Genomic DNA, 23,981 nt, shown 5'->3' with positions numbered 1-23,981 from the left:
AGTGCTTGCAGTGCGCGATGTTGCCCCATCCTGCTGGAACCAAATGTGTTTTACAGGGATTCGTCATCTTCTTAGTTCTGGTTTCAAGAATACGAACGTGACAAATTGATTTAACAATAACTGTGACCCCATTCTCTTAAAAAATAAAATAAAATAAAATAAGGTGCAATAATGCCAACAGAGCCAAGAGCACACCAGACTGTTACTTTTTCTGAGTGTAGAGGATGATGGTGGATAAGGTGTGAATGCTCTGGAGCCCAGTAACATAGTTTTTGGTTATTCATGGTCCTGTTTAAATGAAAATGAGCTTCATTGCTCATCAATAAAATTTCATTTTCATTCGATCCCAAAATCACTTTCATTCTGTAAGTGAAGTCTTCTCGTACAGCAAAATCAGTTTCCTGAAGTTGTTGGACAATGAGCATTTTGTAGGGATGGAATATTAATTTTTTTATGCAAAATTCGTCTAACCGATTCACGGCTGATTCGTAACTCACTAGCATGACATCAAGCTGACCGTCCTGGGCTTCTGACTGCTGCTTGCCTTACCCTTTCAACATTTTCTGGTGTCGTTACTCTGCGTCTCGGACCAGGATGCTTCTTATCCAGTATGTTTCCAGTTGATCTGAAGTTTTCCACCTATCTGAGGATTGTGTTACGGCTCGGAACAGCTCCATGTTGACAAACTTTAAACTGCGCACGAAACAATCGCAGCGTAGTAATAATAGACTCACCACTTTTCACGAAACTGTCATAGACAAACACTCGATGTTGCAAGCCCCACTGCTCCATAGTGACTGAGTACATGAAATGACGTCTTGTGTGGATCAGAATTATCCCACCATGACCACCTCCTACCACCACGCCCTCAGTACTACGCAATTCAACACCGTCCATTTCCCGTGTGTCACCCTGTACAAGGATTCATATGAATCACTAGGGGAAATATAGATACTACATACAGGAAAATTCAAGAAGCCTTTGGAGAAAATAAAAGCAGCCGTATAAATATCAAAAGCTCAGATAGAAATCGAGTACTAAGCAAAGAAGGGAGAGCTGAAAGGCAGGAGCATACTGTGATGAACTTTAAGGAAATATTATAGAAATGGAAGAGGGCATAGATGAACATCACATAGGAGATATGATACTGCAAGAAGAATTTCAGCACTGAAAGACAGGGGTCAAAACACAGCCTTGGGAGTAGATGACATTCTGTCAGAACTATTGGTAGCCAATGACAAACCTCTTCCATCTGGTAAGTAAGATGTATGAGACTATGAAATACACTCATACCTTATAGGTAAATGTAATAAATCCAATTCCAAACACAGCAGGTGTGAATATTAGCAAACTATAATTTTATAGGTCATGGTTGCAAAATACAATCACAAATTCTTTACAGAAGCATGGAAAAACTGGTATAAGCTGACCTTGGGAAAGATCAGTTTGGATTCCAGAGAAATGTAGAAACACTCAAGGGAATACTGACCCTATGACTTCAGCTTAGAAGATTGGTTAAGGAAAGGCAAACCTATGTATATAGCATTTGCAGACTGACAAAAAGGTTTAGACAGTGTTGACTGGAATTTTGGAGGTAGCAGGAGTAAAATACAGGGAGCAAACGGCTGGTTACAACTTGTACAGAAACCACATGGCAGTTAGAATAATCAACAGGCATAAAAGGGAAGCAGCTGTTGAGAGGGAGTGAGACATGGTTGTAGCCTATCCCTAATCTTATTCTATCTGTACATTGAGCAAGCAGTAAAGGAAACCAAAGAAAATTTGTAGTTCGAATTAAAGTCCAGGGAAAAGAAATAAAAGCTTTTAGGTTGGCAAGTGACATTGTAATCCTGTCAGAGACAGCAAAGGACTTGGAGGAACAGCTGAATGGACTGGACAAAACAAGGATAACTGAATGAAGTTGAATTAAATCAGATGATGCTCCAGGAATTAGATTAGGAAACGAGACAAGTGGGAGATGGACGTTTGCTATTTGAGCAGCAAAATAACTGATGATGGCCAAAGTAGAGGGGACATAAAATGTAGACTGGCAATGGCAAGGAAAGTGTTCCTGCAGAGGAGAAATTTGTTAACATGAGATACAGAGTTAAGCATTAGGAAGTCTTTTCTAAAAGCTTTTGTGCGGATGTAAAACAGCTTAGACAAAAAGCAAATAGATGCTTTCAAAATGTAGTGCTACAGAATAATGTTGAAGATTAGATGACCAGATAAAGTAACTAATGTGGAGGTAATGAATAGAATTGGACAGAAATAAAATTTGTGGTAGAAACTGACTAGAAGAAAATATTGGTGATAGGACACATTCAGAGATATCAAGGGATAATCAGTTTAGTAATGAGGCAGGTGGAGCAGTAAAAATCATAGAGTGGAAGCAATAGATGAATACACTAGGCAGATCCAGAAGGATGTAAATTGAAATAGTTATTCAGAGATGAGGAAGACTACACAGGATAGAGTAGTGTGGAGAGCTGCATCAAACCAATGTTTGGACTGAAGACCACTACAACAACGACCTCTGATGAAGGGCAGATTGTTAGGGCCTATTGCCTGGGAATGAGCATCTGAAAAGCAACAAAACTGGTTGGCTGTTTGTGTGCTAGTTTTGTGAGCATCCATGGAAAGTTGTTCAAGGGCATTGAAACCACAGACTGGTGACAAAGATTAAGAAATCCATGTCTTTTTGCAGAATGTGAAGGTAAGAAGCTGATCCTCTCTCTAAAACAACAGAAACAGTGACACTAGCAGGTGACAACAGTGCCACAGCATACGAACACTGTATGTTCCCATTTTGATCCAACAACATTGACAATTATGACTGCAGTGAGCACAAGATTATTGGGATTGCATCACAGCCCAATGAAAATGTCACCTGGACACATAAGTGATTTTACTTGTTACAGCTGGTCAATAGTACTGTCCAAATAAGTCATCATGCATATCAATACCTGCTCAAAATGTGCACCACCCCAGAGACACAGTCAATGCATGAAATATTATGTAATGGGGGGCATTCACTTGGGCTGCTAGGGGACAAATGGTGGTAACTGAAGGACAATGGTAACTGAAGGACAATGGTGTCTGTGGACTACATGACCATTACTGCAGCAACTGCAGCAACCTACAGCCCTCATGCTTGATGGCTGACCCTACAATGCTAGCATCTTCCATGATAATTGTTCATGTCACAATGCCAATTGTGCCAACAACTCATACTGACGTCTTGGCCGCCCAATTTACCTGATACAAACCTAGTGGGACACATCTGGGAAGCTAACTTGGCATTAGTTCTGTGCTCACAAACCAGTTGGCCTACAATTTGGGAACTGAGTGATCTATGTATACACATCTGGCACAACATAGCTCTGGAAATCAGACCATGCAGAATGACTGCTGCAAAGTGTTCCAAGGGTGGGCCAACACACTATTAATCCCATGATCTAGTTCTGGCTCATTAGTATATATTTGCCATTACCAGATATTTCATAACAGAGGATCAGCAGAATAAGTACACATATGTAGACAACATTACATACACAGCACTACTGTTGTGTAAGTATGCCCGAGTGTTAACTACCTGAGCGAAGGATATGCCGTGAACTTCTTTTTTCCTGCTCTATGCCTAATATGAGTCTTGACATCCCATCTTTAGAATGATAACTGACAAACCATTACATTTCCTTCAACTATGTGGAGTGATGAATACTGCATGATATGTTCAATTACTAATGTAGGTAAGCAATTTCTCTACAATGATGAACTTCTGAAGTGCAATAGGGACATAGGAGTATCAATCACAGAATCCACATAGGGTGATTGGTTTCTCATTTTTAGTACTGCAACTTCGTGAAATGTCTAGCTAAACAAATTGATCTGTCACATTCTCTGTGACTTCTTTCTAGTGCATATTACTGCATGTATCTTCAAAATCCTGACATGTTAAGGCTTTTCACAGGTGTCAATGTCTTCCTCCAATATGTATTATCATGTGGACCTTGAGGGCACCAGCAAGGGCAAGTTCTTTGCCTTAGGTAGCATATGCCTTACGTCTCTTGCCAGTGTGTATTAGTAAATGGCTCTTAAGATGAGCCAACTGAGTAAAAGACTTGCCACAAATTTTGCATTTGTGTGGTCTTTTTCCTGAGTGAATCGTTGCGTGCCTCTTGAGCCAACGCAACTCAGTAAAAGTTTTACCACAAATGTCACATTTGTGGGGTCTCTCTCCAGAGTGCATTAATGTATGGCTCTTGAGAGTATCCAACTGAGCAAAACATTTACCACAAATATCACATTTATGAGGCCTATATCCAGCGTGTAGTAATTCATGCCTCTTGAGATTATGCAAGCGTGTAAAAGATTTGCCACAAATATCACATTTGTATAGTCTCTTGCCAGTGTGAACCAAAGAATGCCCCTTCAGATAGCGCAACTCAATAAAAGATTTGTCACAAATGTCACATTTGTGTGGTTTCTTTCCAGAATGTATTAATGAATGACTGTTGAGATGACCTAACTGAATAAAAGATTTGCCACAAATATCGCATCTGTGTGGTCTCTCTCCAGTGTGAATCAACGAATGTGTCTTCAGATTACACAATTCAAAGAAAGATTTGCCACAGATATCACATTTGTGGGGTCTCTTTACAGTAACTACAGCAGCATCAGTACTGGCATTATCTGCTGTACATAAAGTTCCATAACTATCACTTTTGTCTTGTCTCTCTGCAACATGTGTTATACTGTGTGTATCACATATGTCCTTCATGGAATTCTTTGAAGTTTTCAAAGTTCCTTTGTGTGAAAACTGCTTCTCAGTTTGTTCTGTTACAGAAACTGCTTTACCATCTTCCAAGATAATGTTTTCATCCTCATCACAGGTGTCAAATATCTCTCTATTGCCAGCAGATAAGGCTTCATCTCCTCCACTCCCTTTCAAATGTTTGTTCAAGCTAGATTTACTGGAAAATACCTCCCCACATGACCTACAAACAAATATAGGTGGCTTTACACCATCAATGTGGGTGAAGATATGCATTATAAGCCTGTATTTTGAAGGAAATATCTGTAAGCAGAAACTGCAACTAAATTCATGCAATTCGATTTCACTTAAACTACAATTGTGTCTGGTGCTGAATGAGCTATCCTCTTGCAAAGTCAATCCCTGAGTATGGGTACCACGTAAGTAGACAGGTACTGTGTCCTCTGCACCTCTCTCCAGTTTGTCATGGATTACTCCTTCATGAACAGTTTCTTCGAATGAAATGCCACAGCTCTCACCCATACTATGAACCAACCTGAAGAACGAGAAGAACATAAAAACATTGGTGACATGTCCTCCAAATCCAGAGTCGTCATAAGACTTAAGTAATGCAAATAGATGCTAAGGTTTAACACATTTCTAAGGAAAATGATCAGACAAATATCAACAACAACAACATTATTTACTACTGATTCAGGTTGCTACATTTTAGTATATATTTTAATTTAAAAGGGTGTGATTTTGTTTAACATATGGTACTGCAAGCTACTGGTTCATATCTATTTATTTTCATTGCACTTCAATATGTTCCAAAAATGAAGGCTGAGACATTTCAGATTTATGTAAGAGAAATACTGAATATGTATAATTAGATTCTTACTTCTTTAACATTCATCTCACAAGTGAACAGTGTCTAGTTCATTCTATAAGACTTTTTAAGTACAACTAATACTAGGACACAAAAAGAACCAGGAAAGTAGAGCAAATAATGATTTTAAAATAATGATAAAATAACACTTTGCAGTTGGCTTTTCCTTTGATTTGAAAAACATTTTTAGCTTTAGGTAAAACAGTCATTGATAAGTTTATTTCATTGAGTAAAACAGCAAAGTTTGTTATTTGATTTCATGTAAATCAAAAACAAGGGCAAGCTGCAGCATTTTTATTGGCCATCTAGTATGGCTCCAATCGCGTGGATAATGACTGTACGTAAACAGGGAACAATTTCAGTTCAATAAATAAAAACAAACAAATATGCTGAGGAATTAATTAATTAATTAATTTCAAACACACACACACACACACACACACACACACACACACACAGAGGGAGGGAGGGGGGGGGGGAGGGAGGGAGGGAGAGAGAGAGAGAGAGAGAGAGAGAGAGAGAGAGAGAGAGAGAGAGAGAGACATTGGCTCTGAAACAGATGTAAAACCCTGTATACATGCAAATGATGCATGGTACACACATGCACCCCTCCAATACACCACAGACCTTTCCGAGACAGGATAGCTAGTGGCCCCCAACAATACAGACAGGTATAATATCTGTGTAGCCACAACAGAGGAAATCTGTGGAGAGGTCAGAGAAACATGGTTCTTGAAGTGTGTCCGCAACCTTTCCAGTAGTTGCAGGGGCGACAGTCTGGATGACTGACTGGCCTGGTCAGCCAACATGGCCATAGGATTTCGATATGCAGAAAGAAGCAGAGGTTGTTGAGAGTTTCAAAGGAAGCATTATGCAGAGATTGACTGAAACAGAAGAAAAGAATTAGATGAATGGGTAGCTTTGAGGCAGTAGAAGATAAAATAGGTAGAAAGACAAGATCTGGTAGAATCCTTGGATACTGAATTTAATTGATGAAACCAGAAAACATTAAAATGCAGCAAAAGAAACACACAAAATGGATTACAGATGTGTAGAAAATGATGTTGACCAAAAGTGTAAAATGGCTAAGCAGGAATGGTTAGACGATAAATGCAAGCCTATAGAAGCATTTATAACTATAGAGAAGATAGATATCACCTATAAGAAAATTAGTGAGACCTTTGGAGAAAAATAACCCAGTTGTATGATAATACTGTCAGACACAGTAAAGGACATGAAAGAGCAGTTGAATGGAATGGACAGTGTCTTGAAGGAAAACTATAAGATGAGCATCAACAAAAGCAAAACAAGGATAACTGAATGTAGTCCAATTAAACTGGACAATGTTGAAGAAATTATATTATGAAATGAGATTCTTAAAGTAAAAGATGAGTTTTGCTATTTGGACAGCAAAATAATTGATTATGACTGAAGTAGAGAGGGCATAAAATGCAGACCAGCAGTGGCAAAAAATATATTTTAGAAAGAAAGTCATTTATTAACAAATTATATAAATTTAATGTGTTAGGAAGTGTCTTCTGAAGCTATTTGCTTGGAGCATAGCCTTGTATGAGAGTGAAACATGGGAACTGACAGTTCAGATGTAAAACGAATAGAATCCTTTTATGTGTTGTGCTACAGAAGAATGCTGAAGATTAGAGGAAATAATGAATAGAATTGAGGAGAAAATAAATTTGTGACCTAACGTCACGAAAAATAAATAAATAAATAATCTGCTGACAGGACACATTGTGAAGCACCAAGGAATCATGGATTAGTATTGGAGGAAAGTACAGAGGTACAAGTTATACAGAAAGAGCAGAATACAGTAAGAAGGTTCAAATGACTGTAGATTGTAGTAATTATCTAAAGATAAACAGCCTTCCACCAGATAAAGTATCATGGAGAGCTATATCAAACCCTATTCAGACTGAAGACCACAAGAATGTTTGGCAGGGTGGAAACAATAGTAAGCTGAACAATACACTTACAATCAGGCATTTTAAAATATTTTTTTTGAATCCCCAACAGCAGATCACCTGGGATGCAAGAAGACCCTCAACTGATTCAGGTACAGATGTTAAAGGCTAGGTCTCCAGATCACACACAGTGGAAGCTATAATACCATACCGAAGGCCATTAATGGAAGCTATTCGCTGGGCTACCCATGTGGTGTCTGGGTCCAGTCATTACATCTACAGTTACCCACTACAGCAGAATCGAAAGGTGACATCTTTCAGTATCCCAATATGTGCGTCATGTAGGGGCATGAAACTTGTGAGTGTGTGTGTGTGTGTGTGTGTGTGTGTGTGTGTGTGTGTGTGTGTGTGTGTTTTCCTTTTCTGGTTGTTGCTTCTGACTTGTTTGCGTTTTGGTGTGAATGTATAGTTTTGTTCGGCACAGTATCTGGTAAATAGAAAGTGTTTTTTATACATATTTCCAATTTTCTCTACATCACAGCTCTGGTGTTGTATGGACAAATATTCCTCTCTTAATTTACCTGTTGAAATTTTTGTTTTCAAGATATGCATGTGTAGTGTTTCGTTCATTCTGAAATTGATGAAGAGGTGGTCTCTTGCTTGTGGTACTTAAAACTGTGTTAACTTGACTGCTTAAGAACTGCGTAACATTTTTTTCTGCATTGCTATGAGCGATTGATGCTCTTCTATTAGTGATTTACCATATTTACTCGAATCTAAGCCGCACTTTTTTTTCGGTTCTTGTAATCCAAAAAACCGGCTGCGTCTTAGAAACGAGTGCAAAGCAAGCGGAAGTTCTGAAAAATGTTGGTAGGTGCTGCCACAACTAACTTCTGCCGTCGAATATATGTAGCGCTACACAGTCAAGCTTTGTAGGCACAAAGATAAATACTGGTGCCAAAACCTCTGCGCCAGTAAAAAAAAAAAAAAAGGGTGCAAGACGAGCTTTTTTTTTCTCTCCACCCTGAGTTTCGACCACTGCATTTTCATACATTATCCAACGAAGTAAATACAAATTCCGTATTGTTCATCTTCGAATGTAGCAGAATTTCAATGTGCTACGAAAATCTGACTGGCAAGACTGTTTGGGATGTTTGTCAATATGGCCAACTCTACGTTCTCAATTTTTTCCTACCTCTGAGAAGAGATGGTTACTAATAGGAACCTGATGAAATGTGAATCACATGCAGTATTCTCTTCACCATAAGAATAATACGAATATAAACATTTTGCCACGTATTTTTCATGTTTGCTGCTATCTCATTTAAATCCCGTCTGCCTAATAAACTACGAAACTAGAGTGAGACAACAGCAAACGCGGAAGAATATACGTATCGAGCCATGTTTATATTCGTATTATGCTTATGCCTAATACTGATACAGTAAAAAATGAAGCACGGCAACTGACTAGATTTTTAAACCTAAGATGACTAATTTCTGTGCAGAATTTGATGTACTAAAGCAGCGGCCGCAAAGATTTTCAAACGGAGAAAAATTTTCACCTAACTCTCGTTCAGAACATGTTCTATCATACGCAGTCTATTATTTAGTTCTTGTTGATCATTATCATAGAAAGCAGCAGTGTAAGTAACAACAAATAGCAGTCTCTTGCCATTGTTTCGCTAATGAGACGATTCCTCTCTTTTTTTTTTGTAAGCGGCAGTAGCGCGCACAAAAGTAAGCCATGCCACGAGCCGCGACAGGCCGTAAACACGCACTATCAGAATGCGACAAACAATGCATGACACAGTACAGTAATGCATTTTCAGCTTAAGAGTGACGTAAACACCTATAACAAAGAAAACGGCAATTATCAGATCGAAGCAAACTAAGCAATCGATTCAAACCAGACGAAGCACATGAAAAAGGAAGGGTACCCGAATAAATACGGACAGAGCGCCTGACACATAGCAATGGCTACCTAGTAAAGCTTAACTGCTATGCTTACAACTCAAACCAAACTACTGTAGCTGTATAGTCATTCATTCGACCTAAATTGTGTCTCATATTACAATGGACCAACTTCGTTTCGATTTGGAGGTGCGGCCTAAAACTTTTCTCTCCCCTTGAATTTCGAGTCTAAAATTACAGGTACGGCTTAGATTCGGGAAATTTTTTTTCCTTTATTTTGAGTCTCATTTTTCAGGTGCTGCTTAGATTCGAGTAAATATGGTACATGTTATTACTATAAGCTGTTCAGACTAGGGTTCTGTTTTCTTTTGTAGGTTCAAATGGCTCTGAGCACAATGGGACTTAATATCTGAGGTCATCAGTCCCCTAGAACTTAGAACTATTTAAACCTAACTAACCTAAGGACATCACACAGATCCATAACTGAGGCAGGATTCGAACCTGCGACCGTAGCGGTCTCGTGGTTCCAAACTGAAGTGCCTAGAACCGCTCGGCCACAATGGCCGGCTTCCTTTTATAGCTGTGATTTACTTTTGGTAGTCAGACTCTGCAGTGTTAATATGTCTTTGTTGTTCATCCACAATATCTCATTTTGATATCCATTTTTACTGAGGGAGAGGTTAGGTTTTGGGTGGTATATGCCTACTTGCTAATGTCAATGTCAGACAGAGTAATTCAGTTGTACAGGTTTCCACAATTAAAGTTCCAGTTTCAAAATGCTACAACAAGAGACCCTCTATTCATGACATCAAATTTGAACAGCATATTATTGACACAGGGAAACACCATGGGACACAAAAGACACTTACTAAAATCTGTCCAACAGATGGTACCATAAGCATCACAATATTCATGCCAACAGACACTTATTTGTAAGTTTGTGTCTAAGACCCCTGACATGACTGCCTCCATGAAGGATCGTACTCTGCTGATAAAGTGCATCAGTAACCTTGAGGTTCCATGCACTCAAGGGTATAAAAAAGCAATGGTCTGATTTCTGCTAAGAGTCTGGAGAATACAATTGCAAAATTCTAAGAGACAAGTTCTTCTGACGTACAGTGCAGCAGAGAAAGGAAACCAGCTGAACAAACATCTGCTGAAGGTGTGTCCACACTCCAGGTGGGGTCAAGGGGTGGTGGTGGTGTGCAACGCGTAACACATGAGGAATTTCCTGAATGCTGAACATGCCTGCGAGCACGGTGCACAAATAACTGTATAAAATCCTGCAGTATTATCCATGCAAAATCGTCCATATTTAGGAGTTACTTCCTGCTGGCCTGCCAGCATGACAAAAGCTCACTGCAGAATTTCTTCCATGGAACATTCTGAAGTTGGCTTCCATATCCAAGGACATGTTGCAGTATGCTGAATATAGCAAATGGAAAATCTGCACACACATCAAACAGTACCAACTCATTATGAAAATGTTAACTGTGTGGTGCAGGTTGACAGCAAGCATCATTAATTGTAGGGCCACATTTTCTGGAGGAGGTGAGTAGTGTGGGCCCTGTTATCTGTACTTTTCCTGGTAAATGCTTTGGGAATCATTTGTGCATCAACATCACTTCAACATTCTGAATGTGTGTGTGGGTTTATTTTTATGCAAGATCACACTTCTGCCAACGCATTTTGAAAAAGCTAGAATTATTATCTATCATTTCTCCAACAGCCTGGCTGTCCAGATCACTTCAGCAGAAAAACCCACATCAACATATGTAGGGTGCGCACAATTAAAATTCCAGTGCGACTTCTGGCTCTGGGGTTATCTGAAAGAACGTATCTGAATCTAAGGCACCCACAGTGCAATGTGTTCTGAATGTGACCCCCAAAACACACTGACTTGGAACAAGCTGCTTCTCGATTTCAACTTGTCACAGAAAATGGTGGACAGCATATTGAGTATGTCTACCAGTCCCTAAACTAGAAACCGATGTCCTTTTGCTTTTTATGCAGTTTTTGGCCTCGGGACAATTAAAAACTGATTTTTTCCCATCCAATGTGGTAGGATCTTGTCTTGATGCATGAGCTTACCTAACTAACAGTGTCACAACTACTGACTACCAAACTTGTGCAGTCCTGTACAATTGACAGTACAGATGGTGTAATGTGCATCTCAAATCATAGCCATCGTATTGTGACTCATGTCATTTGTAGCTGACCCAATTTATGTTAAGATGCGTGCAGTTCCGTGTACTGGTAAAATTTTCGTTAACTTTTTGTTCCTTTGCCTTTGCCCCTGCATCAATAATATGCTGCTCAAATTTGGCGTCGTTCTGAGTAGTAGTTCTCTTTCTACAGTGCTTTGAAACTGGAATTTTAATTGTGCACACCCTACATATGTTGATGTGGGTTTTTCTGCTCAAGTTAAAAGAGAGGTCATTATTTTCTTTATGTATAGTGATGAATAGGATGTTGACCTCTGTGAGTGTGTGTGTCCCTCCCTCTCAAAATCACCCCCCCCCCCCCCCCTACTCTGTCTCATTTCTCTTTCATGCAAACAGTTTGCAACAAAGAGAAAATTTAAGTGACCTCTAAGAGGAACTTTCACTTTAATGGGATTTGTATACTGAACAGTGTACATAATTATTTAGTATAAGTGTTTGGACAAATACATTTTCTATGTGATTAATCAAAATACTTGCAGTTAAGCAACACATTAGTTAATAGTATTCATTGCCAAGAATATACATAACAAATTATTCTTTAAGAAGAACTCCTCAGTCACAAAGCTAATGCATAATATTGTATCTGTCTGGTTCTTGTATTCTGTGGACTCATGTTAGAGGTGGCCTAGAACACCTCATACTTTCACATCTACAGCAGCAAGGTGATGACTGTCCATGTAAGAGTCCTCCAAGTACAACTACAAAGAGGAATGGAGTGGAAGTCAGTGTATTCCAGCAGCTGGATTGTTCAGGGTGGAGTGATACCTTTTGAATCACGGCAGGAAGTCAGTAAATAGTTTCTTGGATTCTACAGCCTAGTAAGCCACTTGCTCAGAAAACTTTTTATTTAATGCTGCTCACAGCTACCGAGGGCCACATTATCACAGCTCTTGTGAAACGTACAGTCCTTCTCTGGTTTCAGGAGAGGAAATCAGATTGCTTCCTAGCATAAAGTACAAAGATCTCTAGTCAGTCAGCTTTTAATTAAAAAGAGCCCATTTCATGGGGTGATGGAATTTATTTGACTTTTGGGAATACAGACTCCACACTACACAAGAACATATAGCAAATGCTTGCATATTAGGTCTGTAAGTGCTGTACCAATTAGTACTCACTGAAAATAAAAAGGAATATCTACGTTTTTCATGGTACAGTTTTCACCACTGAACTACACTCTCTAGTGTTTATGTCATCCCTGCTGCTATAATAGCTTTGGTGAGCTATTATGACAGTAATAAATCACACTCTGTTTCTCGTATCTTCACTGAGCTCGGTAAACAATGGAAAACAAAATATATTTCTGAAAAGTTGTTCTGGGGGGGTAATGTTCAGGATACAAATGTTCTCTTAATCTGCAACAGTTTGATGTTCCCTGTACATAATCACCATTGGAATTGTCACCAAGCTGTACAAAAATGCCTGCTATGGACTGAAATACTTAGATCCACAATAGGAGTGTACCAGCAGTGTGGTTAGTCTACTCAATGATATTCCTTGTCTGAGATGCTGTAAGCAATTTTGAAAATTTTCAGATGGTAAAACATTGCCCAATTTATTCTACATGGTTTCCACCCCAATGACTTCCTTTTGTGTTACAAAGAACAAGCCCCTGAGAGGAGCTGGCAACCACTACGAAGCAAGATAAGAGATTAGTTGCAGAATGTGTTACCTTGCTGAAGCAAATGCTACTACTTGTATTCAGAAGAGACAGCTTTTGTAACGACCAAGTTTTCTGCATTCTGACCACAGGGCGTGCTGGAATTCTATTACACATTACTGCCATTAATAGCTCCTAAAAAAAGAAATGGATGCCTCGCTTTGCAGATGAGATTAGTAATGCAACTTTCAAGGGCTGCCTTGGCATAGTAATCAAAACAAAATAGACATCACTGAGTAAATGTTGAATTTGATGCTGTGAAAGCTTGATGTCCAATTCTTTTGACAACTGTTATCTATATGTTTTCCTCCGATGATTATGGTGGTCCTTTTGGTCTTAAAAGGTCAAATATTATCTGTCTTTGAATGCTAGGAAAGAGTAGAATGTTAAGTGATACTTTTAACTGCTGCATCAGCTCCCAATCTGGAAGGAATAACAGTCTGTGCATATGGTCCACCATTGGATGTGTTCTCGAAAAAATTGCTGGTGAAAGCTTGAACATTGTATGTATCATCTTTTCTGAATGGCATCTCCCATAACAAAACCAAATGACGGCGAATATCCATCATCAATGCCAGTTAGTCATTCCTCAAAACTGACTAACTGTTTCAACAGTCAACAAAAACTTTTGAAATGTAACATCATGGTCCTGCTCCATGTGTAGTTTTATGGTACTTTCCACAGTTTCTGGTTTCCTACATTATACAGTGAAATCCCACTGAAAAAAAACTTTAAACAGATCAATAGCTTGCCCTACCTGGGATAAATAACATCACCTCAATGCCGTCTAAGCAGTTACACATTCTGTTAACTCTGTTAACAATGATAAAGTGGAGTTTAATATTAATACCACTGTTGATATCCAACTCACTATTCCCATGATTTAAAATTTTCCTCAATTATTTGCTGCATCCTTTCCACCAGCCATCCTCCAATTCCTGTTCAGCCCCTTGACTTGGCTATATCTTGCACCATTCTCTCTTCCAACCCACGTAATTGTGCTCGTGCCTTCTAGTGCTTTCTTGCAGCACAGCATAATCTACCATTTTGGAGTGCTTCACTCAAATCAAATGATTGTTGTGATTTGAAGCTTTTGGCAGCAGCAATGTATGCTACGAAAATAAGCTTGTTCCATTTGATTTATTTTGATAGTCTCGTGAAGGATTTTATCAGAGGAGTGAATGCATAAACATTACTTTTCCAAAATTTAGTATTTCAAGGATTACTTTCCTCTTGTAATACATTTCAAAATCGAGGTTCTCAACTACACCTTGTAGGAATAACATTACAAACAAAAATACACATCTCAATTGTTTGCTAACATGTGTGCTTACATGATCAGTAAAGTATCTGCATGTGAAGTTGCAAAGTATTCTTACTAATTATCATTGTTAACATCCCTTCATCAAAAAAGAAAGTGTAACCTCAAGTGGATTCAGAGGATTTGCAAAATGAAGTTTTACACATGGTGCCCCCATAGGTGCAAATTTATTCTCCCCTGCATGACAATTAACAGACTACATCCTTGTAGAATCACTGTCAGCAGTCAGTACTTCTTCGGCATTTGACGCTTCTGCATCGCTGTCATTTAAGTCCTTACCTTTTCTGTCTTCTTTAAACTACAGAAAAGTCAGCAATATCTGCTAGATGACCATTACACAACCTGGTGCAACACTCGTTGCTGATAGACAACTCTAAATAAACTTGGTAGCACCTCTTGAATACTGCCAACTGAGGCCAAATGCTGTTCTTAGAATTAATAGCACTGCACCACCAGGCACCCTGAACTCAGTTTTTAGTGCATGGTCCACAGGTTAAATTCCCAAAAATGGCTTACAAGAAACCATACATTTACTAAAGTTTAATATGTTGAGATATTCCATGACATTAAGTGTACAATTGCTGAAGTCCAGCCTGTTTTGATATTGTTTGACTTGTTAATTGTACATTTAATATCACCATGACAAAATGTCATTTTCTAAAAGTCTGTGAGTTCTGGTAATGGTCAAATTATTTTACATCCTTCAGCTGTGTGACACACCCCCTCCCCTTTCCACATGAACCAATGACCCAGTTGAAACCAGATGGCTTGTATGCCTTAATGAAACAGACAGCCATACCACAGGTCCAACAGCAATGACATGACATCTAGAGAGAGCCCCCACTAATATGTGGCTACAACAGAAGATCAAAATCCTTTTCACAAGTTGAAGATGCAACAGTTTGGATAACTGACTGATCAGGGCTTGTACAATAAGCTAAGATGATCTTTCTACACCGGTACTGTGAACGGCGAAACTACCATAATTAGATATCCTGAGGACATGTAGCTCTATTGTACAGTTTAATAATGATGGCATCCTGCTGGATAAAATATTCCAGAAGTAAAATAATCTGCCATTCATAACTCAGGACTACTCTGTAGGATGTTGTCACCAGGAAAAAGAAACAAATAATCCTATGGGTCAGAGTGCGAAATGTTAATCCCTTAGTCCAGTAGGTTGGTTAGAGAACAGAAAAGAGAAATGGATAGGTTCAAGCAGGATATGATGGGAATTAGTGATGTGCAGTGGGAGGAAGAACAGAATTTTTAGTCAGATGAATACAGGTTATCAACACAAAATGAAATAAGGGTAATGCAGTAACAGGTCTAATACTAAATAATAATTTAGGAATGTGCAGTAATTATTATGAACAGAATAGTGAACACAGTATTACACCCAACATGGACACAATGCCATGACCATCCATAACGTAAGTAGTCATCCATAATATAAGTAGTGTATATACATATTAGCTCTGCAAATGATGAAGAGATTGGAAAGAACGTATCATGTAGTCCCTTACAATTTCGAAGCAGTGCAAAGATTGGCAACTTTCTTTACATGTTCAGACATAGAACAGTACACTTCACAAAAATAAAAAGAAATAATATACTATGGCTACATCATCAATGTCCCATCTTTTACAAATATCCAAATGTAACAATATGTGGTGATCTAAAATGGAATCATCAAACTGGCTCAGTCATAGATAATGCTGGTGGCAGACTTCAGTACACTGCTAGGATACTGAGGAAATACACACATAGTAAATGAGAAATTTAACAAATTCCTGTAAATATTTTTGCAACACTATGAATAATGTGTTCTTTTACAACACATAAGAGGTAATTACAGTTTATTATGCCAAGAGAAAGTGTGGTTAACATCTGAACTCAAGTATCATGTGCCAGGGAGAGCTTAAGTCAATACAGAGGGGTAGGTCTAACAAAGATTTGAATGTGCACTACAAATAGTATAGCAAAATTCTTCACAGTGTCATCAAACTTAAACCATACAAACAAAAAAAGTTGTCCTCTGAATTATATAAAGCTCCCTCTTCCTCACACAAGATACTTAACACACAAGCTTCTGTTCAATTTTATACCTTTTCAGAGGTAAAGAAGTCTAGGAATATGGTTAGCAAAAAGTATAATTTTCTGACCACATTGTCTTTTCAACTAACAACATTCATCCTGTAATCTAATACAGTAACTGAATCATTGCTTTCAATTCTGTGATAATACTTTCCTGCTGTGATCTAAGCCTAACTGATCAGTATACATTTGGCTACCACATTCTGGAAACTGGTGACCAATTGTTTTGCTACTACATCACTGATGGTTGTTGGGTTTCTAAACAAACTTGATAGCTCTTGCACTATGTCTGTAAGTCCTTGTATGGCTTTTTTTTGTGGTAGGTTTTTGACAGTGGACATCAGCAATTTGAGGTATTTTCAGTTAGTATTATCTGACAGAGAATCAATATAAAAGTATCTACAAACATTGACACATCAGTTAGGTCTTCATAATATTACTAAAACTGTCTTCAGCTGCTTAATCATAGTTAAGATACTTGTTGAAGGTGGCCTGTGGAATGTTGGTACCACAAGATCATGTGTTTCCTGATCCACTATTGTGGCACAACATTCAAACAACTGTTCAACACTATGTTCATTAATCTGAAGAGGCTGGAAATTCTATATAATTTTTGGATATACAGCCACTCAGCCCTTCTTCTCACTTGTACCGTAGCATTAGCTTATACCCATCAACACGAATCTGTTGAATTTCAGTAACTTCCATAGTTCCAAGTTATCTTCTGGGAAGTACAGTATAACTGTTGAAATTCTATCTGCCATTCATTTCCCTGTATGTATATTAAAAGTTCTCATTTTTATATTATGACAGCCATCGTTTATATGTTTATATATTAGCCGTTCAGCATGTTTACTATGCAACTGGCATTCATACTAAGGATTCTGCCTTTTACTATTGTTGTTTATCGATAATAATTAACAATTATTAAAGTAGATTTTATGTTTTAACTACTTTCATGTGCAGTAAATAAAAATGTAAACTGCAGAGAGAGTTCTGCAATGAATAACAAGAACTTACCTTACACTATCAGAAGCACATCTCATTGAGGCTAACACCTGAAATATTTCAAGAAATTATTAGTGATTTAAAAGTGATGAAACACTAAATAAATAAAACTTAATAAACACCAACTACCATCTGACTGTTCCACAAGATAATGTCTGTAATGCTTGCAAATAGAAATAAAGAGGACATGCCATAAAAACTGTAGTAGTTATTGACACACAACACAGTACAAGTAAAAATTTAAACTTCATTTCAACACTGTTTTTAGTACCATACGTAACTATAATAATGCAGTGGTTCAGTTAAAACCATACTTCCTATTTGATACTTCAAACAGGAAAGTGGCCAGAAACATCTCATCTCCCACGACTTGCGTAAAAGTTCTCTACTTTCTTTCATTATAAAATTATATCACGAGTGATGCATTTGGGACTTTGTCTTCTGGAAAGTCCAAACCAACAGGCAAAGGCAACTGAGTATCTTCTAAACTCAACTACAAAACTCAAACCCAAAATGAAGTACAGGCATGTAACATTAAATATAGAAACAGTACTAAATGTCGGCAACTCAAACTACTGAAATAAATTGCTAATTTACAAGTTAGAATATCGGCATTAAAAATACCATATTCAAAGGTGAAGAAATATCACATTCAGAGGATTATAGGCTCTTCAAAGGGGAAACAGAGAAGCGTGTCATGAGAACTATGCCACACCTAGCCACTGCATTCATAATTAACAAATCTACACTACTCGGTATCAAATTTTCCATCATCTTCAGAAGGACACTTCGCCTTCACAATTCAACATGTAAAAAAGAGGTACACATTAAATAATACACATGCACCAATAAATTGTGAGAACAGAAACAATGCAGATGAAATACAACAGTTCTGAGAACAATGTGGAGAAGAGTTAAATTGCTTAATGCGCCAATATAAATAAACAGTAATAATAGTAAATAACAAAAATTAAAACATTTTTATGCCTGAACTTTTATTAAATGAATTTATACACAGCTGAGAGCAACATTGTGCTGGTCCGTCAGACACATTGGGCATCTTTCGGCACAAGTTGGAGGAGAGCAAGTGAAAGCATCATTTTGGCACAACCAAGCGGAGATGGAGAGGACCATTGCTACCCGAGGGGGGCATTCTGCTGTAACGCTACAGGGGCTACAGCAGTTCATATCTTTGAGCTGGAAGCAAATTTCTGACGAGTCTCCATTAAAGATACCAGATGGCAAGTTTTGGAATGGTTCGCAAAAATTCAGCTGTCAAGTGGTCTTTTCCCAGTGATGTTTCCACATTGTGCAACTCCACCTGTATATCTCCGGGTGTGCTGCATTTGTGTATAAGGTGCTTGCCAGCTTATCACGTTTGCCGAGTGAACTTTTCTCATGCCAAACTTTCACTATTGTGAGTGTAACCTGGTGCCTTGTTTTGGCTATACTCGGTCTCCCATGTCCTTCCGGTGTACTTATCTGATCTTTATTTAATGCCTTTATCTTGATACATATAAATGTATTTGGTGGTTTATAAATTTAAGGTATATTATGGATGTCCTTAGCACCTAGCATGTGAACTTCACTACTTGCTTGTGACTGCTTGCGCAGGAACTGTTAAATGAGTAATTACCAGTTGTTGTTACCTGCTTTACCTACAGGAAGTGATCTGTTAGTCACTTATTTAGTATGATTCCCTTTTCTTGAATTATCAACTGGAGAGAGAGAGAGAGAGAGAGAGAGAGAGAGAAACTCCTTCACTTAACTGTTTGGGAAACGAGTTGGCATATTGCTGCTGCATGATTGTGTGCATCTTCTCTCTTCTTTCAGAATTGTATTTTGTTTGTTTGTGTTTGTGTGTGTTTGTGTTTGTGTTTGTGTGTGTGTGTGTGTGTGTGTGTGTGTGTGTGTGTGTGTTTTAGAGGCAGTTAGTCTGAGTTGGTTGGTTGGTTTTTTGGGGGGTTTGATGAGGGCTAAACATTGAGGTCATCAGTCCCCTGTTCCAAACAGACGTACTTGTAAAAGGCCTACACAGTAAAAGCGTAACCTCTGCACCCAGAGGGAGGGAACACCAAGGGGTTCAGGGCTAAAATGAACACCGCGATAACACAAAATAGAGGACACTTAAAAGGAGCAGAGCAAATAGTTGACTAGATTAAAACAGACTACAGTAGTTGATGGATCACGTAAAAGGTCAACCACTCAAGTACAAACGAAGAACCTCCAGCTGGAAAGCATTTATAGAGGTACCAACACAACTTGTTACCATAAAAGACACTATTTTGGTATCCATGTCACAATTAAAAGTCACTGGAGTGGGTGTAGTCTGAGAAATGATGCGAGAGCACCCACACTAGAGTGAGTGGTAAAACCCAGCTGCATGGATAAAACGTAAAACTGAGTCAGCTATAGAGGCATCGTCACCGAGAATTAAAGGAAGTGCAGCTGGTAAATTAAAGGACTGCCGCAAGGGGCCTAAAAGGGGGCAGTCCATCAGAAGATGGACCACTGTCAGTCCTGCATCACAGCGACACTTGGGCGGCAAAGGAGATAGCTGTGGGTCAACCGCGTATGTCCAACTCGGAGATGGCAGAGAACAACTGAGTCCCTATGCGTGCTCCTCAAGGATGAGTTCCATATGGCCGTGGACGACTTTACCATGCGGAGCTTATTTGGCGTGTTCAAGACAGACCATTCAGAGCTCCAGACATCACGGACTGTGCGATGTAGGGCTGACCGGAGGTCTCTTTCCACGAGACCAAGCTCCAGGGGTGGCGAAGTGGTGTCCTGCTTGGCCAACCGATCGAAACGTTCATTTCCTGGAATGCCAATGTGGCCCAGGGTCCACATAAATGTCACTGAATGACCACACTCGGCGAGAGCAAAAACCACATCTTGAATACCACGCACCAAAGGGTCCCAAGAAAAACACTGGGCGAGTGCTTGCAATCCACTCAGGGAGTCACTGCATATGACAAATGACTCCCCAGGGCAGGAGGAAAGGCGAGCGAGTGCACGATAAAGAGCAACCAGCTCCACAGTGAAAACACTGCTCCCACAAGGCAGGGAATGCTGCTCAGCATAGTCGCCGTGAATGAAAGCAAACCCAGTGCATCCATCGACCACAGAACCATCGGTGCAGACTACATCTGCATTGCAAAATGAGGCAAGAAGAGCCATGACTTGTTGACGAAGACTGGCAGGTGGAACGGAGGACTTGGAGTCACAGGACAAATCCAAGCAAAGCCACAAGTGAGGGAGGGACCAAGAAGGGGCAGAAGATGAGGGCCGGAAGGATGGAGGAGGGGGAAAGGACTCGAGTGACGAGAGAAGGGAACAAACGCAAACCACGATCGGGAGACCTGAGCTAGGCTGCCGTCATGGGGAGGGGAGTGCAGAAGATGGAAAAAGGAGCCTGCGGTTTGGGTGGTCGGGCGAGGCATGGACGCAGGCGATGTATGATGCAAGCAAATGTTGTCAGCGGAATCGTAGGGGAGGGATTCCAGCTTCTACAAGAAGGCTAGTCATGGGACTAGTGCCGAAGGCACCTGTCGCCAGTCTGACGCCACAATGGAGAATCGGGTCTAGGATCTGCAATGTTGAAGGTGCTGCTGAGTCGTACACCACGCTCCCGTAGTCAAGATGGGACTGGACTAAGGCCTTATAGAGCTGTAGGAGGGTTGTTCGTGCAGCCCCCCAAAGGGTGTGGCTGAGGCAGTGAAGGATGTTGAAGTGCCTCCAGTACCGTTTGTTTAAGATTGCAAAGATGAGGTGTCCAAGTGAGATGAGCATCAAACAGCATGCCAAGAAAGTGATGCGTCTCCTCAATATGAAGGAGTTCATTAGCAAGGTAGAGCTCTGGATAGAGGTGGACCGTTCGACGACAACAGAAATGCATCACTCGGGTCTTAGAGGCTGAGAACTGAAAACTATGGTTGGATGCCCAAAAATGTGCCTTACGGATAGCTCCCTGCAGCTGCCGTTGAGCAACACTGATGCTTAGGGAATTTTAATAAAGACAAAGTCATCGGCATATAGAGAGGAACAGACCGATGAGCCCACCGTAGCCGCAAGACCATTAATCGCCACAAAAAGATGGGAACACTGAGAACTGAGCCCTGCAGGACACCGTTCTGAATATGAGCAGAGCTAAAATAAGTGCCAACTCTAACCCGAAAGGAGCGAGTGGAGAGAAAATTCCGTAGGAAAAATCTGAAGTGGACCCTGTAACCCCATTCGTGCAGCATAGCAAGGATGTGACGGCACCAGGTGGTATCGTACGCCTTCTGGAGATCAAAGAAAACAGCTAATAGATGTTCTCGCCGAGTAAAAGCTGTACAAATAGCCGTCTCTAGCGAGACTAAATTGTCGGTCGCTGAGCGGCCCTGATGGAAGCCCCCCTGATGTTGGGTCAGGAGGCCCGGAGCTTTGACGATCCACATGAGACTCCGACTCACCAACCGTTCCAGGAGTTTGCACATAGCGTTGGTAAGGGTGATAGCTATCAACCACCAATGGATCTGCACCAGGTTTCAGCACTGGGATGGTAACGCTATCCTGCCAACGAGTTAGGAAAACGCCCTCCATCCAGATGCAGTTAAACAGGGCGAGTAATTCACCCTGAGAGTGCACCGAGAGATGGCGAAGAAACTGGTTGTGAATTTGGTCTGGACCTGGAGAAGTATTGGGGAAAGCTGTAAGGGCACTTTGGAACTCCCATTCACCAAACAAGGTGTTGTACCGTTCCCAATGGTGCGTGCGAAACAACAACTGCGTACGCTCAGCCTGCTCTTTAAATGGCGCAGAATTCTGCGCTGTAGCCTGCTGTCGCCAAACTACGAGCGAAGTACTCTGCCAGATGTTCGGCAATGGCGATTGGGTCAGTACAAAGTGCACCCCGAAGAGAAAGGTAAGGGACAGACGCACGATGGTGAAAGCCAAAAATGCGCCGAACCCATGACCACACCTGAGATGGGGAGGTGCGAGAACCCATGGTGGCAACATATCATTCCCAGCAGTCCTGTTTGCTCCGCAGGATTAACTGCCCATCCTGGGCCCGCAGCCGTTTAAAGGCAACCAGATTAGGGAAGGATGGCGCCGGTGTCATTGCAGGGCTTGCTGGCGGTCCCGGATAATTTCTGCAATCTCTGGTGTCCACCAAGGGACTGACTTACGCCTTAGAGTACTTGAAGAACAGGGGACAGTTGCCTCGGCAGCAGAAACAATGGCCTTAGTGACCTCGTCCACTGCAAAATTAATGTCACCAGGTAGCGGAGCAATGGCCAAAGTAGCTGACGTGTAGGCTGCCCAAACAGCTCCACGAAGAGACCATCATGGCAGCTGGTCAGGGGGATGGGATTGAAGAAGAGAAACCAGGATAAGAAAGTGGTCGCTACCACAGAGGTCGTCGTGGACCTGTGGTATGGAAGACGACCTGGGCTACTAAGACAGAGGTCAATGGCCGAGTATGTGCCATAAGTCAAGCTAAAATATGTGGGAGCACCAGTGTTAAGGAGGCAAATGTCCTGCTGTGCCAAGAGAGCCTCAACATTCCTACCCTGGCGCGAGATCTGGGCCCCACCCCATAAATGGTGGTGGGCACTGAAGTTCCCCAAATGGAGGAATGGCGGGGGGAGCTCGGCGAACAAGGCAGCTAGGTCAGCAAGAGGGACAACGTCATCCAGGAGAAGGTAGAGGGAACAGATGGTAAGCTCCAATCCTGCACGGATTCTAACAGCCACAGCCTCGAGAGCCGTGTGAAGTGGCACTGGAGCACTAGGAACAGTGGCAAGAACATAAACACAGACATCGCCAGGCACCCTGTCGTATTCTATGCGGTTCTTATAGTAACCCCGGTAGCCACAGAGGGAGGGGGTCCGCCGAACAGGAAACCAGGTTTCCTGTAGGGTCAGGCAAATGGCAGGGAAGCGGTACAAAAGCTGTTTCAACTCAGCAAGGTGATGGAAAAAACCACGGCAATTCCATTGAAGGATAATGGTATCCGACCGTGAAGACATGAAAGAACCTGACGGGGGGGGGGGGGGGGGGGGGGGGGGGGATAGATCACACTTTAGAAGCACTCGCCACCACCGATTGTGAAGTAGCCTGATCAACTTCCATAGGAGCTGCGGGTCAAGCAACATCTAGCTCCTGAGTGGATGCTAGATGCCCATCATCATCTTCAGGTGCAGTGGT

At 40.7% G+C, this 23,981-nt stretch overlaps 1 protein-coding gene across 4 annotated transcripts in view; it reads right to left on the bottom strand.

The window, feature by feature from the left end:
• Nucleotides 1-1,762: 1,762 nt before the first annotated feature.
• Nucleotides 1,763-23,981, bottom strand: part of LOC124719957 (zinc finger protein 724-like) — an 86,760-nt gene continuing 64,541 nt past the window's right edge. For 3 of the 4 annotated variants that reach the window (XM_047245170.1, XM_047245168.1, XM_047245169.1), the window contains 2 exons: nucleotides 17,796-17,833; nucleotides 1,763-5,312 (listed from right to left, as the gene is read on the bottom strand). In XM_047245170.1, the coding sequence (XP_047101126.1) occupies nucleotides 4,046-5,312; nucleotides 17,796-17,833 (1,305 nt within the window). In that variant the 3' untranslated portion in view covers nucleotides 1,763-4,045. Of the gene's footprint in view, nucleotides 5,313-17,403; nucleotides 17,548-17,795; nucleotides 17,834-23,981 lie in introns of those variants that run through there. The other variant, XM_047245171.1, reaches the window with a different exon arrangement.

This window comes from Schistocerca piceifrons, chromosome 11 (genome assembly GCF_021461385.2).
Source record: "Schistocerca piceifrons isolate TAMUIC-IGC-003096 chromosome 11, iqSchPice1.1, whole genome shotgun sequence".
NCBI classification, from domain to species: domain Eukaryota; kingdom Metazoa; phylum Arthropoda; class Insecta; order Orthoptera; family Acrididae; genus Schistocerca; species Schistocerca piceifrons.
The sequence above is the reverse complement of the archived record's forward strand: the minus strand, read 5'-3'. Positions and strand labels throughout refer to the sequence as shown.